Source organism: Bicyclus anynana, chromosome 3 (genome assembly GCF_947172395.1).
Source record: "Bicyclus anynana chromosome 3, ilBicAnyn1.1, whole genome shotgun sequence".
NCBI classification, from domain to species: Eukaryota; Metazoa; Arthropoda; class Insecta; order Lepidoptera; family Nymphalidae; genus Bicyclus; species Bicyclus anynana.
The window spans coordinates 17,657,714-17,683,109 of NC_069085.1; the positions used below are offsets into that span (position 1 = coordinate 17,657,714).

General features: G+C 38.8%; 2 protein-coding genes across 3 annotated transcripts in view; one reads left to right on the plus strand and one right to left on the minus strand.

Annotated features, from left to right (window-relative positions):
- Positions 1 to 168: 168 nt before the first annotated feature.
- Positions 169 to 25,396, minus strand: part of LOC112047934 (tripartite motif-containing protein 45) — a 32,082-nt gene continuing 6,854 nt past the window's right edge. For both annotated transcript variants that reach the window (XM_024085249.2, XM_024085245.2), the window contains exons 3-12: positions 12,494 to 12,624; positions 11,739 to 11,909; positions 7,233 to 7,406; positions 6,379 to 6,555; positions 4,858 to 5,055; positions 3,876 to 4,089; positions 3,405 to 3,496; positions 2,959 to 3,111; positions 1,802 to 1,937; positions 169 to 326 (exon numbers count right to left, since the gene is read on the minus strand). In XM_024085249.2, coding sequence (XP_023941017.1) covers positions 208 to 326; positions 1,802 to 1,937; positions 2,959 to 3,111; positions 3,405 to 3,496; positions 3,876 to 4,089; positions 4,858 to 5,055; positions 6,379 to 6,555; positions 7,233 to 7,406; positions 11,739 to 11,909; positions 12,494 to 12,624 — 1,565 coding nt within the window. In that variant the 3' untranslated portion in view covers positions 169 to 207. The remainder of the gene's footprint in view (positions 327 to 1,801; positions 1,938 to 2,958; positions 3,112 to 3,404; positions 3,497 to 3,875; positions 4,090 to 4,857; positions 5,056 to 6,378; positions 6,556 to 7,232; positions 7,407 to 11,738; positions 11,910 to 12,493; positions 12,625 to 25,396) is intronic.
- LOC128199666 (uncharacterized) lies at positions 18,874 to 25,129 on the plus strand. Its single transcript, XM_052890129.1, has 2 exons — positions 18,874 to 19,341; positions 23,293 to 25,129. Exons 1-2 carry the CDS (start codon positions 19,325 to 19,327, stop codon positions 25,064 to 25,066), a joined length of 1,791 nt encoding a protein of 596 aa, XP_052746089.1. The 5' UTR covers positions 18,874 to 19,324; the 3' UTR covers positions 25,067 to 25,129.

A 25,396-nucleotide genomic window follows, 5' to 3' on the forward strand; every position in this document is an offset into this window, starting at 1 on the left:
TTACCCTTTATTTTTTAATATATCCTACTGAATTTGTGGCATGCATAGAGAATTAGGTTATTAAGTAAGTTTAAATGATATAACGAGAACAATTTAGAACTGGCGGTTAAGTCTAGTCCAAGGAAAGGCTCGCCTCAACGTTCAGGATTTAGGTAAGTAAAACAACAGTTCAAATGATAATAGTCTTTATTACTATATGGATATGGTCTATAACGAGAACTGGTAGAGCTGGTGGTTAGGCCTGGTGCAGGTGGAGTGTCTGCGAGTGCTGCCACAGCAGGACCAGTGACGTGCACCTGGCCAGCCTGAGTGACCGTGACCGCAACCTGGAAGAAACGGAAATATAATATACTCAGAGGCATAATTATCCGCCCACTTTAATATAACTTTTTTTTTAATTTGTTACTGATGGTAAGTGATACAGTCTAAAATGGAAGCGGGTGACTTGTTAGGAGGAGGATGAATATCCTCATCCCTTTTCGGTTTCTACACGACATCGGCGGTGCGTCTTTGTCGGTAGGGTGGTATCTAGCCACGGCCAAAGCCTCCACCAGCCAGACCTGGGCCAATTAAGAAAATCTCAATTCGCCCAGCCGGGGATTTAACCCAAGACTTCCATCTTGTAAATCCACCGCGCATACCACTGCGCCACGGAGACCGTCAAATAAAGTGGGCGGATAACTGTGCCTCTGAGTATAGTTTTCGAAGCGTTTGCGATTGTAGAAAGAGAATCGACGTGCCACATGGCTACAGTCTGGTGTAGTAAACGAATTAATGATATTTTTATTCATGAACTTGTTGCAACATCATAACATCGATGTGACCAATCGGAGGACACATTATCAACCCATATTCAGCTCACTGCTGAGCTCGAGTCTCCTCTCAGAATGAGAGGGGTAAGGCCAATAGTCCACCACGCTGGCCCAATGCGGATTGGCAGACTTCACACATGCAGAGAATTGAGAAAATTCTCTGGTATGCAGGTTTCCTCACGATGTTTTTCCTTCACTGTTTGAGACACGTGATATTTAATTTCTTAAAATGCACACAATTGAAGAGTTGGAAGTGCATGCCCCGTACTGGATTCAAACCCACATCCTCCGGAATCGGAGACACAGGTAATATCCACTGGACTATTACGGCTCGGAGGACACGTTGCTACGTAATTGCGAATACAAATTTCTAAACGGAGAAACCCAGTTTCCATACAAACTCGGGCTCAAATTACACAAATGATGCAGAGCTAAAAATTCGCCATAAATTAGAACAATTAAAGAGAACTCAAGGCCAATTTTCATAAAAATCATTAATTGCCTAATCAGTTAATTTAACTTATTACAATAAATCGAATATTTTTAACATAAAATTCATTGCATGATCTGTGCCTAACTGACAGGCGACAGTTTTAATATGGATTAGACACTAACTTGACAATATATGTTAGATCATGTTAGATTTTTATGATATACATTTTTATTAAGCTAAAATAGGATCTTTCAGTTAAGGTAGCTATTTCCTTATAAGCGGTAGCAAACGCAAAACGGTCCTAGCGAGAGGGCTCCTAATTGAGTAATCTTTGGATGAGATGTCATTGTCAAATATCATTATTAACCAAAGATTCTTTGGTTAATAATGATATTTGACAATGACATCTCATTCATCAATTAACTTTGACATTGACAGCCCGCGTTTCCAAAGACAACTGACAATCAGTGTTTCGTTCTGAAAAGTGGGCCAAATTTCGGACATCTTCCTTCCACTGACGTAGTTTGCGATTAGATACTCGAGATAGAGTACTCACCTTTGTACCCCCCGCCCATGGTGGAGCCGCAGCCGCAAGTAGCGCTCTTCTTGCCGCCCGACGAGCAGAACGCACAGCAGTGGAACTGCCCCGTGTGCGCTTTTGACATGCGAGCCGCGCACGAGAATGGACTGCCCTGAAGGAAACGATTATCATTGGAATTGCTAAAAAATTGGTATATTCTTTTTTATTTTATTCAAAGATTAGTTATCCCTTGACTGCAGTCTCAACTGATTTTAAGTGACGATGCAGTCTAAGTGCCAGCTAACTTGGAAAAGGTAGAAATTTATTTACTTCTACTCTTGCAGTCCATCCGATCCGAATTCAAGAAAAGCAAAAATTTCTCTCAATTAAGAGGGTGTCATACCTGGTCTGACGATAACGACTTGTTACTACCCTACCTAAGAGCCGTGATAGCCCAGTGGATATGATCTCTGCCTCCGATTTCGGAGAGTATGGGTTCGAATCCGGTCCGGGGCATGCACCTCCAACTTTTCAGTTGTGTGCATTTTAAGAAATTAAATATCACGTGTCTCAATCGGTGAAGGAAAACCACGATGTTTTCCTTCACCGATTGAGACACGTGAAACCTGCATACCAGAGAATTTCTTAATTCTCTGCGTGTGTGAAGTCTGCCAATCCGCGTTGGGCCAGCGTGGTGGACTATTGGCCTAACCCCTCTCATTCTGAGAGGAGACTTGAGCTCAGCAGTGAGCCGTATATGGTTTGATAACGACGACTACCCTACCGATAAGCGATTTAGCCTAGATACGGGTATAAAGTAAAGATCTGTCGGGGCTATACAGTAAATCAGTCGCATGTTGAAACCACATATTGCTCGTTGTTAGTCCGCAACGAGCGAAAGGTTATGCCACCCCCCGTACGACCATGAGGTGGTCGTACGGATCGAATCCTGGAAGTGTGCACCTGATTCGCTCTTTGCCATTTCCCGGGCCGCTTTCTTGACTCCCTACAAGTTATTTACTTTTAAATTGACTTTGACGTTCGATTCGATCGGGATTATACTTGACGGCCTACAAGAGAAGGTTGCTTACGGCATCAAGTTACCATAATCCGGAACTGTGTGCCACTGGTGTGCGAACTCTCGTAGCTAGCTAGTTTCCGAGGAAACGAGGTCTGCGAGGTCTGGCTGTTACCTTGATAGGAGTATTGTTGACGGTGACAGCGAGCAGGTAGTGTCCGGGGCTAGTCGGCGCGAAGTGCAGCGCGTACGAGCCGTCGCCTCTCTCCCGCACCTTGGCCACTGCCGGCCGAGCGCTGGAGTCGCGCCGCCTGAAGTATCCCGCCACCTGGGGATACCGTCGTTTGGATGAGGTAAGTGCCATATGTGGGTTCCCCTTCTTCCTTTAAAAACATGGGACTCTCTGCCATGTTTTTAAAAGAATGGCAGTGGGTTAGCACCCTACCTCAATGTATATTGGTGAGTGACTACAATAAATAGGAAAACATGAGTTTTATGTACTAATTTGATGAAGCAGTCTATGTTATTAGAGGTAAAGTAAGTAACTTTCAGCAAAAAAGTTAGATCTCCTAAAAACATCTTTAGATTCTGGCCAAAGAAATGAAAATCACAATTACTTACATTTTCTCCACCACACCAAATGCGTTCTCCGCTGCTATCCCGTAGTTCCAGGATAGCTGTGTGTTGGACGTCGACCTGAAGGTCTTGGAAACCTGACAACATAGTAGTTCACATTACCTGGACTTGTAGCCCTGAGGCACGTAGATTCTCGTTCTACAAACGCTAAGGCTTCGAAAACTAAAACAAATATATGGGAATGACAGATCCGATCGTTAACTCGGTCACGTGACCTATCGATAACAAATGTCATTCCCATGATTTTATTTTTCATATTCGAAGCGTTTGCCATTGTAGAAAGAAGGAATTGTCTTGAAACATAGCTACAGGCCGTTTCTCTGTTCTTAGTAGATATTTTTTTTAATTAATTTGCTATAACAGTCGCATGCAATTTAACCCATGATTATTCTCCCCCAGAACTCAGGTTTTTGTAATTAGGTGGCACTTACAGATTAGAGAGGTATTAAATCTTACCATCCGTATCAAGCACGCAGTGGTCAGGATCTGGTGCCAAGGTGAACAGTCTCCCCACGAGGGTAGGGCGGTGGGTAGCTGGCGCAGCAGGAGCGAACCGCAGTTCACATCGCGGAGGCTCCGAGATCGGCTGAAGCTCTGTCAGCCTCTCCAGCCGACGAAGTACCGGCCCGCTCAGTGATAGCACCTCATCTTCTTTGCCTTCTGTTATGAGCTGGATGGAGATGTGAGACTTGTTAGGCTTAATAAACGGAGCAAGTAAATGACCTATCTAAGGCCCCAGGTAGGTACCCAGGTAGCTTTAGCTAGGTACAAACTCTTAAATCCTTAGCGATTTAAAGTTTCGACATTCCGTACTCTTGAGAGTCAATGCTTGTCACAGGATTGTTTTGTATGTATAAGTTACTGTGTCATAGACGATAGCTTTCCACAAGGAGCCTCAGCTTATTAGGCCCTCAGGGTACGAAATGTCGAAACATTATGGAATCACTAAGGATTTAAGAGCTTGTAGTAATAAGACACTGACCAATTGGACAGGTAGCATTGCGGAAGATACGCTCGCTGGAAACATGTCCTACGAGTATATATTTCTTTGCTTTGGGGCGAAGTGACTAAAGCCTAAAGTTGAAGATCAGATGACGTGTTTCTAGTATGCCCTGCAAAGTGTAGTTCTGATAAAGACGTGGTGTTCTACTTAACATCAAGTGGAGAAGCGGCGCTCGCGATCCCGGTCCACTCTGATGTTTCTCAGCCAAGACTTCTTCCTGCGACCTACGCCTCTTCTACCAGCAACCTTTCCCATCAAGATAGTTGTAGAAGCTCGTATCTCTTGTATCGTGCCCTAGATACTCGACTTTCGTCTTGACGGTCTGCAAAAGTTCACGCTTCTGATTGACGCGTCGCAGAACTTCGGCATTCGTCACCTACATAATATTATACTAAATTAAAAAATATATTTTTTTCATATGACAGTTGCCCTCACCTCCTCAGCGAACCTCACAGCTTCCACCGCATGTGCGGCTCTCTCCTCCAGCTGCCTGGTCTTGTCCTGTATGCGCTGTCGGTAGGCCGCCCGCGCGCGCACAGCCGCGCTGCATAACGCTCTGCCGTGAGCTTCCACAGCCAGCCGGTACTCCTCCGACCACACCCGGATTTCGCTCTCTACTCGTGATGCTTGGGCCTGATTATATTATGATGACACTAGCTGACGCCGCGCGGTTTCACTCGCGTGGTTCCCGTTCCCGTAGGAATACGGGGATAATATAGCCTATAGCCTTCCTCGATAAATGGGCTATCTAACACTGAAAGAATTTTTCAAATCGGCCCTGTAGTTCCTGAGATTAGCGCGTTCAATCAAACAAACAAACTCTTCAGCTTTATAATATTAGTATAGATTATCAAATGCTTCAATTTTTTTTTATTCTTTACAAGTTAGCCCTTGACTACAATCTCACCTGATGGTAAGAGATGATGCAGTCTAAGATGGAAGCGGACTAACTTGTTAGGAGGATGAAAATCCACACCCCTTTCGGTTTCTACAGGGCCTCGTACTGGAACGCTAAATCGCTTGGCGGTACGTCTTTGCCGGTAGTGTGGTAACTAACTCCCACCAGCCAGATCTGGACAAATTAAGAAAATCTCAATCTGCCCAGCCGGGGATCGAACCCAGGACCTTCGTCTTTTAAGTCCACCGCGCATACCACTGCGCCACGGAGGCCGTCGCAACTCGCACAAACAAACAAACAAGCACATTTTCATAGTTTCTGACACAATTCTATAATACTCTTCTCTAGTGAGGGAGGGATCATCTCTCTCGAGGTAAACCAGTCTAGCCAAGCTGGTTTATATGTTGACGATCATTCAGATGAAACTCTCACGGGTTTAAATATTACTTTTAACCCTCATTCAAACGAGAGCTTTTTAACGGACGTTAAATAAGAGTTCTCATTTAATTTTATTTTAGTACGAAGTTAAATGAAGGTCTATTTCCTACGCCCAAAATTGAAAATGCAGCAATGCTCGAAAAAAGCGTCGTGTTTTAAAAACGCTGTCTTTAAAACACGACGACGTGTTTTAAAAACTCTCGTGTGAATAAGGGCTTAAAGTCTACTTTTAGGTGTATGTAATATTATATTACCATTCAACCAAAAACCCATCTGCTAATTAATAATCTTTATGACTGATTACGCGTGGAACATGGAATAAAAGGTAATATGGCAAGATAGCAGAGTGAGACTCATGAAATTTTCGGTTTTCCATGAGAGCAACGATCACAGTTGTGTAATCTGTTTAAGTAGGTAATACACCACCACAAATATGGAACTTGGTGAAAAGTAGGTACCTAAGCATTTCATCGACAGATTCGACCTTCTAAAAGAAGTTATGTCTACTTAAAACAAGCAATTTTTTAGCCTAAAACAGCTCTCAAATTATGTGTGAAATGTGAAAATTTGTAAGATATATTTCTTTCTCTATTGCATTTTCTAGATCTTTCTAAACTCACCTCAACTTCTGATTGATGCATTTCCAGGATCCTGTTGGCTCGCTCCACGTTGTCGGGCACCAGTTTGGTTCGTTCGCAAGCGTCTCTCAAGGCGTTGGCTCGTTCGTTGGCAGCGCGGGATGCGTTGGCCACCGCGTGACCGGTGTGGGAGATCAGACAACAGTCTCTACAGATCACCTGCAACAGATAATCTTGTAAGCCTGGCGTCAACGACATATCGTCGTGAGAAAACGTAGGTAAATATTGTCGTGCTGAGTGACTAGAGCCTCGTGTCCAAGGGACGTCCAGCAGGTAATCAGTGAAAATAAAATGTATACAGTCTAATTAATTGTCGGACAAATAAGAATATACTATTTATCCAGTAACCGTGTGAATAATATAAATGTATTCGAACGGTTTTTGTATGAATAGTCACTTCGTAATAAAAATACTTGTGAACGCCCCCTATAGAAAACTTGGAGAAACTTATAATATTATTTTAGGTTCACAAGTATTTTATGCCACTATGCTTAGGTACACTGTGTTTATGGTCTGTTACCTAAGCATAAGTAATTTGTACTAGTACGGTTGGGAAAATCAATGTTCAAAAATTAATGGACTCCATCTTAACGAGACTTGTTAACCTGGTATGTAACCAGTAGTGTGCTTAAGGTTTTTTATAAGGTTAAAAACCTTATGCACTTTATTATTGTTCCAACTACTCGTATTATAAATCCCTTCTTAAATACAGGTTTGTAGGGTCCTCGGGGTATGCAGTGCATTTATGGCGTCCATTTATAAAATACCTACTAAAATACGCCTAAGTAAGTGTGTAGTGGTCTGTTAAAATCTATAGTATAATGATTAAAACTAACCTGCTGGCACGTGGCACAATAGACAGTCAGTTCGAGCTTGGGATGGTGGGCGCAGAACCGCAGCACTGGCTCCAGCGGCTGCAGTAGATGCGTCGCGTGTCCGCGCTGCGCTGTGTGCGCTTCACCGCATGGTGGGCACACGCTCACTAGACACTGGTCGCAACGACTCTCTGCCTGAGGATGACAAAATTATTAATTCAAAATAAATTACATCTTACGCGTAAAAACGGAGATGCAACGGCAAACTCTATTTGATCGTAGATTCTAAAGTTAATTCAAAAATTTTTTAAAGATAGCTGACTTTCTCCTAGGACAGAGGTTTGAGACAAAGATGGGAACTTATTCACATGATAATTTTAGATTCTTGCAACGACCGTGACCGACGGCTAACCGTGTTCTAGGTGTATCACCACGCGTTCTAGATATATAGGATTTGACTGACAGACAGCAATGTACATCTATACTCTTCACTTTAAGTTGCTGAAAGAGACATTTAAAGGAAAACAAAATAATAAACGTAGATTCCACAGAATGATATCAGATACAGAAAAAAAACACATTACTGAGTTAAAATAACCGTGTATAAATAATCCAAGACTATTAACAAACATTGTAAACGCTAAACGGAGCGTCGCATTGTAAATGTGTTTTTTCTGAAATCACGCGTGATGTTCGGAAAGCGATGAGATGCGGTCGATCGGTGCCTCCGCCGCACGTGCGTTCACTTTCGATCCTTTAATACTTTAGGTAGTTGTCACGTTTCTTGTTTATAAATAAAGTAGCTTGTTTGTTTCTGCTACTTGTTTGTAGCTATACCTTAAATACACGAAAAAAGATTTTTTGATTTCCAGATTTCATGGTTACTTTTCTTGGAAGTCAGTTAAAAAACATCTGAATTGGGTGCGCCACAAATTACAAGTACTATTTCCCATCTGTGCATAGTATGATAATGGAAGTTCCTTTATTTTCCGCTACATGGAGAGAATTTTAATTTGTCTGTTGAGGGTGTATTAGCTTTGACTTGAGCCTTTAACTCGCGTAAAACAATCACTTAAGTAGCCTCACCTAATATAGTATATAATGTATAGACTAGTCCTCAATCGATGGACTATCCAATATTGAAAGAATTGTGCAATTCCATATTAACCAAAGAAACAAACTCTCCATCAGCTTTTAAATATTAGTATAGATTCGTTCTTTGTACGTTCGGCCTAGCATTATACATGCACAACTCAGATAAATATCCTGTGCTTTAATTGATCAAAAACATGAGAACTCAAACTGTAGGTCTGAGGTCCTTAGATATTTTATTTATTCGAATAAATAATATAGTAAACGCTTATCAAAAATAAATACAATATAAGTTGAGTAGAGAAGAAACATAAAATTTTAGTTTTTTAACCGATTTCTAAAAAGGAGCACCGAGTAGGTCGGCTTTATAGCAGACTCCCCGCGGATTCATCTGCGTTGTTTCCATTCCCGTGGCAATACGTGGATAGAGTATAGCTTATGACACTCACAAATAACGTAGCTTTCTTTTAGTAAATAAAATTCAAAATCAGTTCAGTTCAAGAATTACCCATACAAGATCACAAACTCAGAAACATTAAGTTAATTTATAAAATACTAGCGGACGCCCGCGACTTCGTCCGCGTAAAAATTGATGTAAACTTCTCTCCCTCTACCTTACCCTGCTCGTAAGCCTACCCAACCCTACCCCACCCTACCCCTACCTTACTCCTACCCTACTGCTAACCCTACCCTCCCCCACCTCCCCCCTACCCTATCCCTACCTGTACCCTATCCATACCCTATCCTACCCTACTCCTAATCTACCCCTACCCTAGCTACCTGTACCCTATCCATACCCTATCCATACCCTATCCTACCCTACCCCTAATAATAAATAAATAAAATAAAAATAAAAAGCCTTTTATTTCGCACATAAGTAAGCACATATACATATTAGTGTTAATAAAATTTATAAAAAAATAAATTACAATTTTTAAATTTTTGTAAAAAAAAAATTTGTGCGAACCCCTCTATTTGAGGGTGAAGGCCTCCTCCAGAGATGACCAGTCCTCTCTATCTGTGGCTTTTTTCCTCCACTGTTTTCCAGCCGTCCTTTCAATGTCGTCTGCCCATCTACTTCTAGGTCTTCCTCTTTTTCTAGCACCTACAGGCCCTGTCCATGCCGTTAGCCGAGAAGTCCATCTATCGTCATTCATTCTTGCTACATGGCCCGCCCATCTCCATTTTAATCTCATAGAATAGTTTAGTGCGTCTATTACTCCTGTTTTTTCTCTTATAGTAGAGTTGCGAATTTTTTGAATTTTTCGGATTTTCATCATACTTCTTTCCATGCTCCGTTGGCATGAATTTATTTTGTTCTTGACATTTCGCGTGAATTTCCATGTTTGACAGGCGTATGTGAGAGACGGTAAGAGACAGGTGTTCATGACATTTCTCTTAATTTTTGTTGGCATTTGACTTTTGAAAATTTCTTTAAGGCTCCAATATTTCTTCCATGTCCCTTTTATCCTTCTTTCAATTTCTTGCTCGTTACTTTTATTATCAAAAGAGAGTTGCTTGCCCAGATAAATGTACGAATCGACAAACTCTATCGAAGTATTTTCAACTTTAATTTCATTTTTTAATGCATTTGTCATCAATTTTGTTTTTTTGAAGTTGATTTCTAGGCCAGACTGTCGGCTCGATTGTTGCAGCGTGTATATCATATGCTCTAGCTCTAGGCTGTTTTCAGAGAGCAAGACTAGATCGTCAGCGAATCTCAAATGGTTTATATAATTTCCGTTTATATTTAAGCCCATCGTATTCCAGTTTAACTTGTTTATAACGGTCTCTAGTACTGCAATGAAAATCGTTGGTGACAGCGGGTCCCCTTGTCTGGTTCCTCTTTTAATTGGAATAGGGGTTCCTGTTGACTCTAGCCTTACTCTACTGGTGTTGTTTTTATAAATGTTTTTTATCACTCTAATGTATTTGGCCTCTACATTTTGCGAGTACAGAGCTTCCCATATTGATGAATGGAGTATAGAGTCAAACGCTTTTTGGTAATCTATAAACGCTATGTAGAGTGGTCGTTGGAACTCTTGGTACTTCTCAATAAGTAGCTCTACCGAGTGAATGTGATCTACTGTAGAGTATCCTTTTCGAAAGCCTGCTTGTTCTATTGGCTGATGTGAATCAAGTGTAGAGATTATTCTATTTTTTATAACTGAAGAGAAAAGTTTATATATCGACGGCAGAAGGCTTATGGGTCTGTAGTTGCTTATGTCGTTGGGATTGCCCTTTTTATATAACAATATAATATCTGACTCTGACCACTGCTGAGGCGTTATAGAGGTGTCTAGTATTTTATTGAAGAGAATCATCAGAGGTGTGGCAAGAATGGTATAAGCCGCTTTTCTACCCCTAATCTACCCCTAATCTACCCCTATCCTACCCCTACCCTACGCGTACCCTACCCCTACCCTACATTACCCTACCCTACCCTACTCCTCCCCTACCCTATACCTTCCATATCCTTCCCCTACCTCTACCTTGCCCTTACCCTACACTACCCCTACCCTATCCTACGCTTTCCCTAAATTACCCCTGCCCTACCTCTATCTTACCCCTTCCCTACCCCTATCCTATCCCTACCCTCAGCAAAATTGATCCAGCCTTTTGAGCATGGTGCAATGGCCAAAAACCTATATTTTCCCAAGCGACTTTTATGCTAATACTATAAAGAGGTAAAGTTTGTGTGGTTGTCAGGGGTAATCTCTGGATCTACTGGACCGATTTGGAAAATTCTTTTACCAATAGAAAGCTACATTATTTGCGAGTGTCATGTTTGGTCCTAATATTCACACGGGAACGGGAACCACGTAATTGAAACCGCGGGGCGTCATATAGCGGCATTTCTGCGACTTTCAGAAATTTTGTATTATCTCCGAAACTATATAACTAATTAACATACTGTAAAGGGCAAATCTTATCTCTATAATATCCTTGTGATTATTAAATAATTTATTTTGATAAGGATTTAAGTTTAGTTGTGTATGTATATATGGTGTCGCGGACTTTTTTGTAGAACTTTTAAAGGTTCAAAAAGCCTCCATACATTAATTTCAGTTATACGCAATGGTTGAGGCAGCGCATGCGAATAAGTAAGTTTTTCGGTCCGACCTGTAAGAGAAAACCCGCGATAACTCAGTAGTTATATATGATAGAAATATAAAATAGCATTCTACTGGTGAAAGAATTTTTAAAATCGGACCAGTAGTTCCGAAGATTACCCCATTTCAAAAAATTGTTACAAACTTACAAACTTACAAACTTACAAACTTTACCTCTTTATAATATTAGTATAGATTAGTCTTTATAAAAGCTGAAAGTATGTATGTTTCAGTCATGCTCTTTTAGCTTTCCTAAAATGACGAAGGTATCTGGCTAACATAGGCTTTTGCTGATCGTTTTATAATAATTCACATAAATTACCTTGTTGTCAATGCAGCAAAGATCACACAACACCTCGTTGCCGCCCTCTCGACTGGCCATCCGTCGCAGCAGCACATAGTTGAGCGGCAATGCTGCTATACCTCCTAGCGGCAGTTGGGTCTCTGAGCCGCAGACCGGACACAGAATGAAATGGTAGTTCTTGCCTGATACCTGAAAAAAAATTCTATATATAAAATCCATTTGTTTAGCTTTTACAAATATCTCTAACAGTCTTTCAAAGAATACCAACTCATTTTTAAAGAATACAGCCTTCAAAGAATACTATTGATTGAACTTTAAGGTGAATAGTTGCCACGATGCTAAGTGTTTATCGACTAGGGATATGATTTGTCAGGTTATGTCTACGGGATTAAATCATGTTCCTAGACGCTAAACACTTAGCACCCTGGCAACTCTTTAACTCTCAAGTGTTTAACTAAATACTAAATAAATACTAGCATAAATTGATAGTCTGGTCTCTTGACATCTTCTATCTCCCTAAATCTACCACGTTCCAATCATAGTTGTCTACCGTACCGTACCTACTTACGGTTACCTTTGGTAAGAGGATGAGTTAATAAACTTTCATCATAATATTTGATTTGACATTTGTGTACTGCATATTTGTGAATTGAATTTATTGTCTGTCGTCTCAAAGATTTCAATAATTTCAAACAAAACTTCTAAAACTAATAATCGGAATATTCTTTTCATCCTTTTGGAAATTGCTAGGTGGAAAAGTCCGAAAACCAAACCTTTCTAGTTATGATCCCGTAGAGTTTGATTTTGTCCAAGCTGGTGTCAGACTTACGAAGGTCGCTCTCGTACCCGGACCCCGCGGAGCCTCCCCCGGACGCCGACCCGCCGGGGTCGTGTTGCACAGACCCTGGGAATTTATTCATCAATACATATAGTACCAATCAAATTGAGAGAGATCGATGGTCGGTTACCTAACAATTGATTTTTATAAGATACACTAGTTATTTCATTAATTATACTTACATAATCATAATATCATTTTAGTTTATTTACAATTTATGTCCTGCTGTGTGTTAAGGGTTGCCAGTTAGATTTATTTTCTACATTCAAATTATTATTTTTAGTTGGTAACCCTCAAAGTACAATTTCCGCTAGCGGAAACGTCGTGTGCTCTTACTCATTACATGCTTTAAATAGATTATACATATTAGAGGCGAATACTGTAAATAGAGCGACCTCGCGAAGGTTATGATTCACACCGCGTAGATACTTACACTGTGACATACTAAATGAAAACAAGCATGAAAAATAATCGTAATATCATAGCCACTGGCTGTTTCCTTGTTTATTTTATTTATCTAGTAAATTGTAATAAATTACAGTTTCATTTAGATGTTACGAGTAAGGTCTTTATGGAACGTTTTCGATTACTTATTCTTTATTAATTGTCGTTTTTATTGTTCGGTAATCATAATAAAATTAAATGCAGTTAAAAAATAATAATAAATGCGAATATTAAAAAGGCTACCTTGCTAACAGCATAATACATCATTCAATGGCTTTGATTGAAAATGAATCAATAACACATGAGAACTTAAACTGTAGACTAGATACTTAGATGTATTAGGTAGGTGAATTCGCAAAATATAAAATAAGAAAAAAATACTCAATATATTTTCGTTAACACTTGATTTTATTTAATAGATTCGTAGTGAAACACTTATATTTTGTATACAAGTAATACGTAAAATTTACCAAAATTTACCATAGGTTACTCTTTATACCCTACTTACAAATTAAGATCATCAAAAACATGCTTTGCTTTTATTTCATTACTACCAGAAGTAAAACTAATAAACGATCTTCACTATATTATAAACAAATAAGTGGGTCTAATGTATTTCATCAAACAATCTTTATACAAACAAATAACGATTTACTGTTGAATGAATCAAAATTTTCTTTGAACGCTTGAAACGTTTCCATGAATTGTTCTTGAATAAACATTCAACATTGCGTTATATCTCGACTGCTAGTGTCTGCTTTATATCGTGATGATTTCTGAAGTTATTATAATTTATTTTTGACCGAGTAACTGTTCTGTATATTACTAGCGGACGTCTGCGATTTGTTCGTGTGAATGCGATTTTTTGCAAATCCTAACCATGGATTTTTCCGGGGCAATAGTAGCCTATGTATTAGCAATCACCTCATCTATCTTCCAATGACAGTGAAAGTCTAAGTATTGAAAAGTAGTGTGAGTAGGGGACAAAGGACCTTCGGAGTCGAGTCTACAGTGACTGGGCTCTGGGTGAATCAAATGTGGTAGGTTATAATTTATATACTATATACCTATAGCTAGTGCCTATTGATACAGCAACGGTACGAATAAATATATTTTATACATTGCAACTGTCAGGATCTTCTTCTAGAATCTTAATAGTCCGTCAATTAATTGCACGGACGAGTAGCATATTTTTAAAGAAGAAATAAATTAATTTATTTTCCTATTACCGGATGAATATCTTCAGCCTAATAACAATTATGATATTGAAGACCTATGTCATTATTATCAGCCTATAATTTAACGGCCTATTACTGAAGGTCCCTGCGTTTAGGAAAAGTGATATAGTGCTTAGGCCCACTACACTCCTTCAATGTGGTTTGGCGGGCTTAGAGTGATAATGTTAAACTCTTTAACGACCACTATCAGATGTTAAAGATGATGACAAGGACCGACGGCTTAACGTGCTCTCCGAGACACGGGATAGTAACACCACCAAATTCCTAACTCTGGGCTTAAATTTGTAAAAATCCTTTTCATCCTTTTGGAAATTGCTAGGTGGAAAAGTCGGAAAACCAAACCTTTGTAGTTATGATCCCACACCACCAAATTCTTAACTCTGGGCTGATATTTTTTATTGAAAATTGGATTTTATCCTCCTCCTAACAAGTTAGCCCGCTTCCATATTAGATTGCATCATCACTTACCATCACGTGAAATTGTCAAGGGCTAACTTGTGAAGAATAAGCTATGTATTACGATGTAATAGATAGAACGTACCGAAGTTAATTAAACATGAGCATCTCATTGAAGTCATTGATGTCCGGAACCGAGCTAATGTATTCTATATATAGTCGTGCCACCCGGCGCGCCGCGCAAACAAACGCACCGACGGAACGACGACACGTAACATTGTTTTATTTATTGCATTAGCACCTTTTATTGGCATTATGAAAATATTACAAAATAGTTCAGTCAGAAATATTTATCTTTTGATATTTCAATAGATAAAAAAGGAACATTTGCATTTTGTATTTTTTTTACTCGTAGATAAGATATTATAGTTGTTAAGAAATAATAATTTATATATTTTGAATACAACAATTTTTTTTTTATTCTTTACAAGTTAGCTCTTGACTACAATCTCACCTGATAGTAAGTGATGCATTTAAGTTGGAAGCGGGCTACCTTGTTAGGAGGAGGATGAAAATCCACACCCCTTTCGGTATCTACACGGCATCGTACCGGAACATTAAATCGCTTGGCGGTACATCTTTGCCAGTAGGGTGGTAACTAGCCACGGCCAAAGCCTCCCGCCAGATCTAGGCCGATTAAGAAAACCTCAATAGGCCCAGCCGGGGATCGAACCCAGGAACCTCCGTCTTGTAAATCCACCGCGCTTACCGCTGCGCCACGGAGGCCGTCAAAATGCATTCCCAAACTAAGTTCACACGACAACATTTTTAAAACACTACTTTTTTTCGAGCAGTGCTGCATTTTCAACTTAGGGCGTTGGAAATAGACCTTCATTTAACTTCATACTGTATTTATACGCTTTTTTAACGCCCGTTATAAAAACTCTCGTGCGAATGAGGGCTGAACGATCGAAAGAAAAATTGTAGTTGTTATCACCATCATTACCTAACAACCCATATTCGGCTCACTGTTGAACAGGAGTCTCCTCTCAGAGTGAGAGGGGTTAGCCTTAGTCCATCACGCTGGCCAAACTTGGATTGGCAGACCCCACAGGTTTTCTCACAATGTTTTTCCTTCACCGTTTGAGACACGTGATATTTAATTTCTTAAAATGCACATAACTGAAGAGTTGGAGGTGCATGCCCCAAAAATGGCAATACTGGGCTATCACGTACAAAAAAATACAGTTTATTATGTCATCCACATCACATATTCGTCAGAAATCAGTAGCTATTGTCAAGTGGCGAAATACCTAATTCAATTAGTCACTGTGTCACAACCTTGCTACTGTGCGGCTTCCCAACCTATACCTACTGTTTACCTACTAAGATTTAACTTTCATACTTGACATATATTTTCACTTCAGCCCCCCTAGTCAAACGGCACGTCGATTCTCTTTCTACGATCGCAACGCTTCAAAAACTATAAAATGTATGGGAGTGACAGATCTTGATCACGTGACCTGTCGATAGCAAATGTCATTCCCATACATCTTTCTAGTTTTCGAAGCGTTAGCGATCGTAGAAAGAGAATCGACGTGCCCAGAGGGGGGCTGGTACGATTAGTCTAGAGTTTATAGAAATTCGGGTTTTTGTCGTTTTCAACCTTTTCTCCCAGTTTAAAGCACCGTGATCTTCTTTAATATAAAAATGAATCGCAAAATGCGTTGGTAAGCGCATAACTCAACAAAACCTGGACCAATTTGGCCAATTCTTTTTTTTAACCGACTTCAAAAAGGAGGAGGTTCTCAATTCGGTCGGTATTTTTTTTTTTTTATGTATGTACACCGATTACTCAAAGACGCCTGGACCGATTTCAAAAATCCTTTTTTTGTTTGAAACGGTATAGTCCCCATTTGGTCCCATTGCCATCATGACAAGATCTGATGATGGAATCCTGGAGAAATTGAGGGGAACTTTCGAAAATTATATGGGTGTCTAGTAGGTTCGTAAACTTTTCCATTTAGTACCTTTAAGAAATACAAAATTATGAAGGTTTAAAATCGATCTGATGATGGAGTCATAAAACAGACGAGGGAACTCCTTAGCGATTTACAGCAGTTACCTTATGTTTGGGCTTGATTAATTTGTATTAATGAGAACTTTCCACATAGATAGGTTGTGACTGTCATTTAGGGGTTTGGTGATGAAGACCAAGGACAATTAAGGGAACTCCTTAACAGTTTACAGTAACTACCTTGTGTTTGGCCTTGATTAATTCGTATTGCTGAGAACTTTCTACCTAGATGAGTTGTGTCTGTTATTATGGGTCTGATGATGAAGACCAAGGTCAATGAAGGGAACCCCTTGACGGTTTACGGTAGCTACCTTGTGCTTGGGCTTGATTAATTTGTATTGCTGAGAATTTTGTACCAAAATGGGTTGTGACTGTCATTAGGGATCTGATGTATTCGTTTGAGATGAAATTTTACACTAAAAATTGAAAAATAATAAAAATTTTAATAAAAAAAATATTTTTTTTATTAAAATTTTTTTAAATGTTTGTTGGAGTTCTATGATGGTTTTTACGGCGAGAAAAGTTTACATCGAGTTTCACGCTGACGAAGTCGCGGGCGTTCACTAGTAGTAAATAAATATCACAGAGCTTATGTACATTATACAAGCACATGGACTTATGGTAAGCGGCCTCATATCCGCATCATACGTGTCGGACGCTAACATCAAACGGACGGATCAATTTATTATTATTATTTTATACTTTACAAGTTAGCCCTTGATTATAATCTCACCTGATGGTAAGTGATGATGCAATCTAAGATGGAAGCGGGCTAACTTGTTAGGAGGAGGATGAAAATCCACACCCCTTTCGGTTTCTACACGACATCGTACCGGAGCGCTAAATCGTCTCCCACCGGCCAGACCTGGACCGATTAAGAAAACCTCAATCCGCCCAGCCGGGAATCAAACCCAGGACCTCCGTCTTGTAAATCCACCGCGTATACCACTGCGCCACGGAGCCCGTCAAAAATTATCCGTGTGATCCGTACGATGGGGGTTAGTGGATGCACTTATAATGACTTTCTACGAATACTGCGATCCGTTTGATGCGATGCATCTCACACGTATGAGGTGGATATGTGGACGCGTACCATTAGCGCCTGAGATAGTATGGGTACACCTAGTTTTATGACAACTGAAACTTTATTACTGTCAAAGCCATGGGTAAGTACGATATTCAAATGGAGTACTTTCAATTTCGTTCCTTAGAGATCTGATTTGATAGACTACAATATATACAATATGGTCCGCGCGTGTCGGGAGGGGGTAAGCTATGCCCCGCGCGCACGAATTCATACCCGCGAAGTCCTCCCCTCTGCCCCGCGCGTACGACTTCACACCCGCGCAGATCTTTCCCCCCGTCGCCCGCATATCATGGGAGCGTCTTTAACTTGCCAAGATATAGATCTTTGCTTAACTCTGACCCAGTAGCACGAACCTGAATTGCAGAAGGAAAATACAAAATGCTTACCGTAGTTAAAAACCTTGTGCAAGCCACTGCTCTGGTCATATAATACCACACAATGCTTAAGTATCGATCTATTAACAGCTACTTAGAGAGGTTAATACCTCAACCAGATGCCGAAAAAATAAACAGGCCACTACAATAAAACGTTTATCTTTAACTGTTATCTTTAACTGTTGGTTTATGGCATAATACTGTGATGTGCAGCCGTTGAGTTATTATATTTGGTTCATCAGATGACTATGTCTTTTGGTGTGATGTATTAGGTTCGATTTTTGGAAGCTAGTTTCGTCATTTTGTTTATCATCAATTTCAATATTTATTTATTTAAATATAAATATACATTTTTTTAACTATACTTAAATAACTTATCAGTGTGACATAAACTCGATCGAGTTTCTCTGCACACTGGCAATCGTCGTCAGCACTCGGAGTTCTCAATCAATAAGCAACATATAAAACAACAGCATACACAACACACATAAAAAATAAAATACAATAATAATAACTTATAATATAATACAAAACGCACACATACCCGAAGAAACCAATTAAATTTATCAAGTGAGGGTATGTGCGCGTATTGGATAAATACCACATATTATACAGGTAAATTATTATAAATAGATAGTTTTCGACTGTGTACGTAAAGTTGATAGGTACACGACAATGCTACTCCAGTCACCTGACCGTGGAGTTATTGAGAGTAGGTAGTTATGTATGGACAACAGGCAGGTCTGGCGCCTGCCCATGCAGTAGGTCTGGCACCCGTGAGCTTCACTCGCGGATGCAGAATCGCTGAGTCTGCGTAGAGTTCCCAGAACAGGCCACCTGCACATACCGTGCGTGGGAACGCAAGCCGAGCGGCCAGTCCACACATCGACTCGCTAGTAATAAGTCTAGTACTAAGTTAATATTAAGCTTCAATTGTGGAAGCACTATTTTTTTATTAAAGCCTCTATAGAAGAAAGCTCTTTAATTAACATCACGCTCCTCCAAATTTGACTGGCGCAGCCGGTGCAGATTTTCGTAAACGCCGTGCAGGGTCCCAAAATCGACGCTTGCGCGAGGCCGGCGAAAGTCTGACGAACCAAAAAAATACGTCAAAGAAGAGAGAAGACTAGAAACCTGCTTAACGGGGAGGATGACGGCGTATAAGGGGTGAGTAGAACTTTTCACTTCCTGTGTGTGTCCCATCCCTTACCTGTGTAGAGTTTTTAGGATTTTAGTAAGTTAGAGATTAAGATAAAGATTTTTTTATGATTAAATTGAAAGAAAAATATAAATTGTAATGATTAATGAATGATCAATTAATGAAATCAAGTTAAATAAAATCAAGTTAAATAAATTAACTAATTAATTATTAATTTTATTAATTAAAGTTTAATTATTGTAATAATTAAAGATTACTTATTATATCAAGTTAAATCGATTAACTGATAAATAAGATAAATATTTTAAAATTAAATAAGAAAAAATAAGAGATTCTTTATTAAGTTAGTTTAGTAACGTTAAGTTAAAGTTAAGGCTAAGTGTTACTGCTACTACTAAACGAGTGTTACTGCTTAAATCGGTTTGTGTTATTTTATTTTATTTTTCTCTATCTCAAAAAAAAAAAAAATGGAAAAAGTTGAAATTGTGCCCCGAGAATTAGTTGAATTAATACCAAAATTTGATGGAGAGTCAAGTTTTCTAAACCTGTTCCTCCGGAAATGTGAATACATCATTTTAAATTATAGGAAAAGTGACACTATCTCTCAGGATTTATACCTTTTTCACGTGATAACGAGTAGGCTCGTTGGTAGGGCTGCTTCTCTTATCAGTGAAAGGGAAGACATTGTAACTTGGCAGGATTTGAGAACAGCATTTATCCAACATTTCGGTGACGCTAGATCGGAAGAATGCGTAGCTATAGAGTTAGAGTCGCTAAAAATCAAGATGGGTGAATCATATTCCGACTTTTGTAAAAGAATTCAGAATGTCCGTAACATTTTATTATCAAAAATAAATAGGCAGGATGCGCCCCTTAAAAGCTCCAAAATTATTATATACAATAATTTATCACTTAACGTCTTTTTATATAATTTACCCGAGGATTTAATTCGTATAGTACGATTAAAAGACCCCAAGACTTTAGAGACCGCTTTAGAAATTGTCACGGAAGAAGTAAACTTTCAATTCCAGTATAAAGCAAAAAATAAGAATCAACAAAAGTTTCATCAGAATCCGTTTATTCATATGCCTCACAAAAATAATTCGCAAACAGCAAGTCCGATATATGGCGTAACGCAACCGCAGCGAAATCAGTTCATTCCAAACCAGTTTAATCGAGGTTTTTACCCTCAAAATAATTTCCAACAGCAATGGAGACCCAATAATAATAATTTTAAATTTGGGATTCCTTCACAAAATAATAATTTTAGATACGGAATCCCGACTCAACAACATAATTTTAAATTTGGTATACCGAACCAACAACAAAATTTTAAATTCGGTATTCCCCAGTCAGGTCGAATTCCACAGTTCAATAATAATAATCGTAATTACAGTGGTAACTTTGGAAATCAAAATAACTTTAAATTTGGTATCCCAAGGCAAACCAATAATTATAATATGCCAACTGATGTATCCATGCGTACCGCCCCTCAGATAAGGCAAAATATGGCAGAGGTTCAAGAAAATGTATTTTATAACAACGATCTTGAAATAGGCGAAAATAATGATTGCGGTGACTTTTATGAAACGTATCCAGAAAATAACTACGACGAAAATAGCCAAATCCCACAAGAGTCTTACCCTGTACAAAATTCTGGCTACGAACCTGAAACCTTGTGTGATCCCCAACAAATAGATGCCGATGTAAATTTTCACATGATAGTCTCGGAAAACAGACCAGAGATAATACACCTCAACTGTGATAGTATACTTAAACTACCACACATAGAACTCCCTGAAATTCAGGCCAAGTTCATGATTGATACTGGTAGCACGCGCTCTTTCATAAGTCCTGAAAAGGCAAACCAATACTTTTCCATGTACAAATATACGGAACCATTCGAAGTTATAAGTACGCATGCTAGCAGCAAGCATGGGGAGGTGATACACATACCTTTAGTTAAAACCTTTAAAAGCATGACAAGTCATAAATTTTACATCTATGACGTGGATAAACGTTATGACGGATTAATAGGTTCGGATCTATTAAAACAGCTGGATGCTACCGTTGATATGAAAAACCTAATTTTACGTACTTGCGATACAGATATACCAATAGTATATAACCCCCCAGTTGAATTAACTCTACAGCCGCGAACTGAAACTCGAGTAAAAATACCTACTAGCTTAGATAACGGTGAAGCTATACTAGATTTTGTAGACTTTGGTCAAGGTGTGCGTATGCCTAGTGCTTTAGTCAATTGTGTAAATTCATTCGCGACAACTGTTATTCAGAACGTTTCAGATAAAATAATGACTTTAATTTTTAGTCGGCCATTCCGTGTGACGAAATATGAAAATAATGCATGTGTAGTTAACACTATTCGTGAAAATTGCGAGGCACTTTCGCGAATAAAATTAAACGCTTTAGAAGACGATAGTTCCCTTGAAGTAAATATCGACACAATATCTTTAAGCAGTACCGAAGATAGAAATGAAAACGATGATAAAAAGCGTACTCCTGGATCTAACGGTTCTAACATGGCATACCCGATTCGTTCCCCGTCTGAAAGTACGATAACCTGTAGCTCACGAACTGACACTGCTCTTTCTGCATTAGACATGGACGGTGAAGTTATTCCCATACTTGACGAAGCTATCGATACAAAACCATACCAATTTCTTATATTTGTATGGAATAGGGACCATACAATAGTTCAAGATTATAGTCGCGATAAGCAAAAGGTTTTCGAAGCACACATGCCTGAAGGAAATATAGAATTAATTAAAGATTTCCTGAAACAGTATATAAACCCTAAAATTAGGCACTTTATCTATTTTGAAACCGAAACTCTCCGTAAAGATTTCATAAAATGTGTAACAGAATTGTTTAGAAAGGATTCTGTCAAAATTTACGAATGTACTAAAAGAGTATCTTACGTTTTAGACGAAAATGAGCAAAGAGATATTGTGATAAAATACCATCAAGGTCCTTCTTGCCATAGGGGAATTAAAGAAACCCTTATGAAAATAAAACGCACCTATTACTGGAACAATATGGACCAAACGGTTTCATCCGTAATTAATGCCTGCGAAACTTGTAAAAAAATGAAGTACGATCGTAATCCCATAAAGCCTAAGCTTCAGCTCACTCAAACACAAACCAAACCATTCGAAGAAATTTTCATGGATTTATTCTCTATAGAAGGAAAATACTTCTTGACTCTGATTGATGCGTTCAGCAAAATAGGACAAGCTTTTGAACTTAGTAACAGATCCACTCCTGAAGTCGTAAGAGCTCTTATAAAGTATTTCTCGTTTTATGGTATTCCACAAAAAATAAATTGCGATCCCGGAACAGAATTTAACAATGCACTACTCAAGGAAACGTTAAGCTTTTATAAAATCGAACTTCACATAGGTACCCCGCACAACCCTAATTCTATGGGTTTGATAGAGCGATTTCACTCTACTATTTTAGAAATATATCGTTTGGCTAAGTACGAGCACAAACTAACTGACGCATCCTCTGTTATGACTTATGCGGTAATGTCATACAATCAAACAATACATTCAACTACTGGTCTTACACCCTTTGAAATAGTTTTTGGACATACAGATTCGTCCAGCCCTTTCAACGTAGAGTTTAACCAACGATATATGCAAAAATTAGTTAGAGACCATGTTAAGCGAACAGCTTTCCTTTACGAGCACCTTACGGATAGAATGATAAAAAAGAAAGCTGAGATTAGGGAAAAACGCGGTGGCGAGTCATCATTTGATGTGAATGAGGGCGAGGAAATATTCATAAAAGGTGTCAATGTCCGACGTAGTAAGGATAAACCCCGGTATCAGAAAGCAAAAGTAACCGGAGATATTTTTAGGAACACTGTACCCGTTAGAATTAAAAATCGTGACTCTAAAGTACCAATTAAAGACATAAAACGTCCTCCACAGGTTCGCCCTTCTGCTCATTCAAGCCATCACGATCCAGGGCCTAATCCAGAGGATCGAGCATAACCCCGGTATTCTACCTGTAAAAGAAGGTCAAGCGTATATTACATATGACAATTGGTCATATATTAAGATTTTAGATTTAGGTTTACTGAAGGAAGATTTAGATTATAATGTTAGGATGTATGAGCACTTGAATATAAATTTATTAAAATACTTTGGTAATGAAACACACTTTAGTGATATAAGTAATGTTAAAACGCAAACTGATCATTTTTTGAATATTACTGTAGAAAAATGTAGACAGCTAATTCCAATAAGTAGAACTAAACGCGGCATTCTAAATCCATTAGGTTCACTAATCAAAATTATTACTGGGAATTTAGATAATAGCGATGCTATGAGGTATGATGAGTTAATAACTACTTTTAAAACGCGACAGGAAAGGTTATCAAGAAAAATGACTATAGTTTCTGAGATGGTAGAGTCCTTCGTAAATATGACGGGAATTTCAAAGAATAATTTAATTCAGCTAGATAAAGAAATTTCTGACATTAAACTATGGATTGATAATACAAAACGAGTTTTAAGCAGTACTAGATTAATTCATACTTTTCACTTATTCTTGCATAACTTTCAAACGATCTATATTAAAATAGACGAAATTGAAACGGCTATAGCATTTAGTAAGTTGAAAACCTTACACCAGTCAGTAATCAATACAGACGAATTATATAATTTGTTATCTGATATTGCAAAAACTGACCAGCTTGTATATCCTGTAAATTTAGAGAACCTCTTAAAAATTGAGCAATCTATTGAACTAAAAGCATATTCAAAGAACAATCAGGTAACGTTTATTTTAGATATTCCTCTTGTAAAAAAATACTTATTTAACTATTTTCGAATGATACCTCTACCTGTCACCAATCCATTTAACCAAACCTCTCTTATAATACCCAAAGCTCCTTACCTATTAGTGAAAGGTTCGAAAACCGTACCGCTCAGCAAACCCTGCAAAGAAATTGAGAAATTCGCATTCTTATGCCACGATATAGACACGGAATCTGTAATAAAAGATACCTGCCTAGAAGAGCTGATGTTACTTTCACAAAATACCAGCTCGTGTGATCCAGTCCTGGTGGAGACATCTGGAGTAAAAGTAGAATCAATTCAATATAACCAATGGATTATATATAGCAAATTCGAAACACTTCTCCTGAAAATCTGTAGTACGGAAGAAACCCGTGAACGCATAAAAGGGACCTACATACTTACCATAGATGAAAACTGCAGTTTTAAAATAAATGGATTAACACTGAAAAGACATGAAACAGTAGGCAGACCGGTGAACTATTCAAGAATCCCAACTATGCACTTTCCTACAATACTTAAAGCAGATGAACTACCCAAAAGGAAACTTATGAATCTGGATGGCGTTAATCTTCAACATCTCCAGCAATTAGCTTACCGTCTAGAACAAAGTGACAGTGAAGTGTTTGCCCAAAGTGAAACGTCATATAGCGGTATAAACGTAAAAAGTATTAGTGTCGGAACACTCCTTTTGTATGTTATTTTAGCAATATGCTTCTGTATCATGTTACTTTATAAGTTCCCCCCTTTACGTCTTTTTCGTCAAATTCCGCCCTCCGCTGAATTTGAACTAAAGGAGGGAGGAGTTATGTATGGACAACAGGCAGGTCTGGCGCCTGCCCATGCAGTAGGTCTGGCACCCGTGAGCTTCACTCGCGGATGCAGAATCGCTGAGTCTGCGTAGAGTTCCCAGAACAGGCCACCTGCACATACCGTGCGTGGGAACGCAAGCCGAGCGGCCAGTCCACACATCGACTCGCTAGTAATAAGTCTAGTACTAAGTTAATATTAAGCTTCAATTGTGGAAGCACTATTTTTTTATTAAAGCCTCTATAGAAGAAAGCTCTTTAATTAACATCACGCTCCTCCAAATTTGACTAGGTGGTGGGTATATTTTGTTATTATTTTTATCATCGTCAAATTTTAATTCTCATTTTTTTATTCTTTAGAAGTTGACTACAATCTCACCTGATGGTAAGTGATGATGCAAAGATGGAAGCGGGCTAACTTGTTA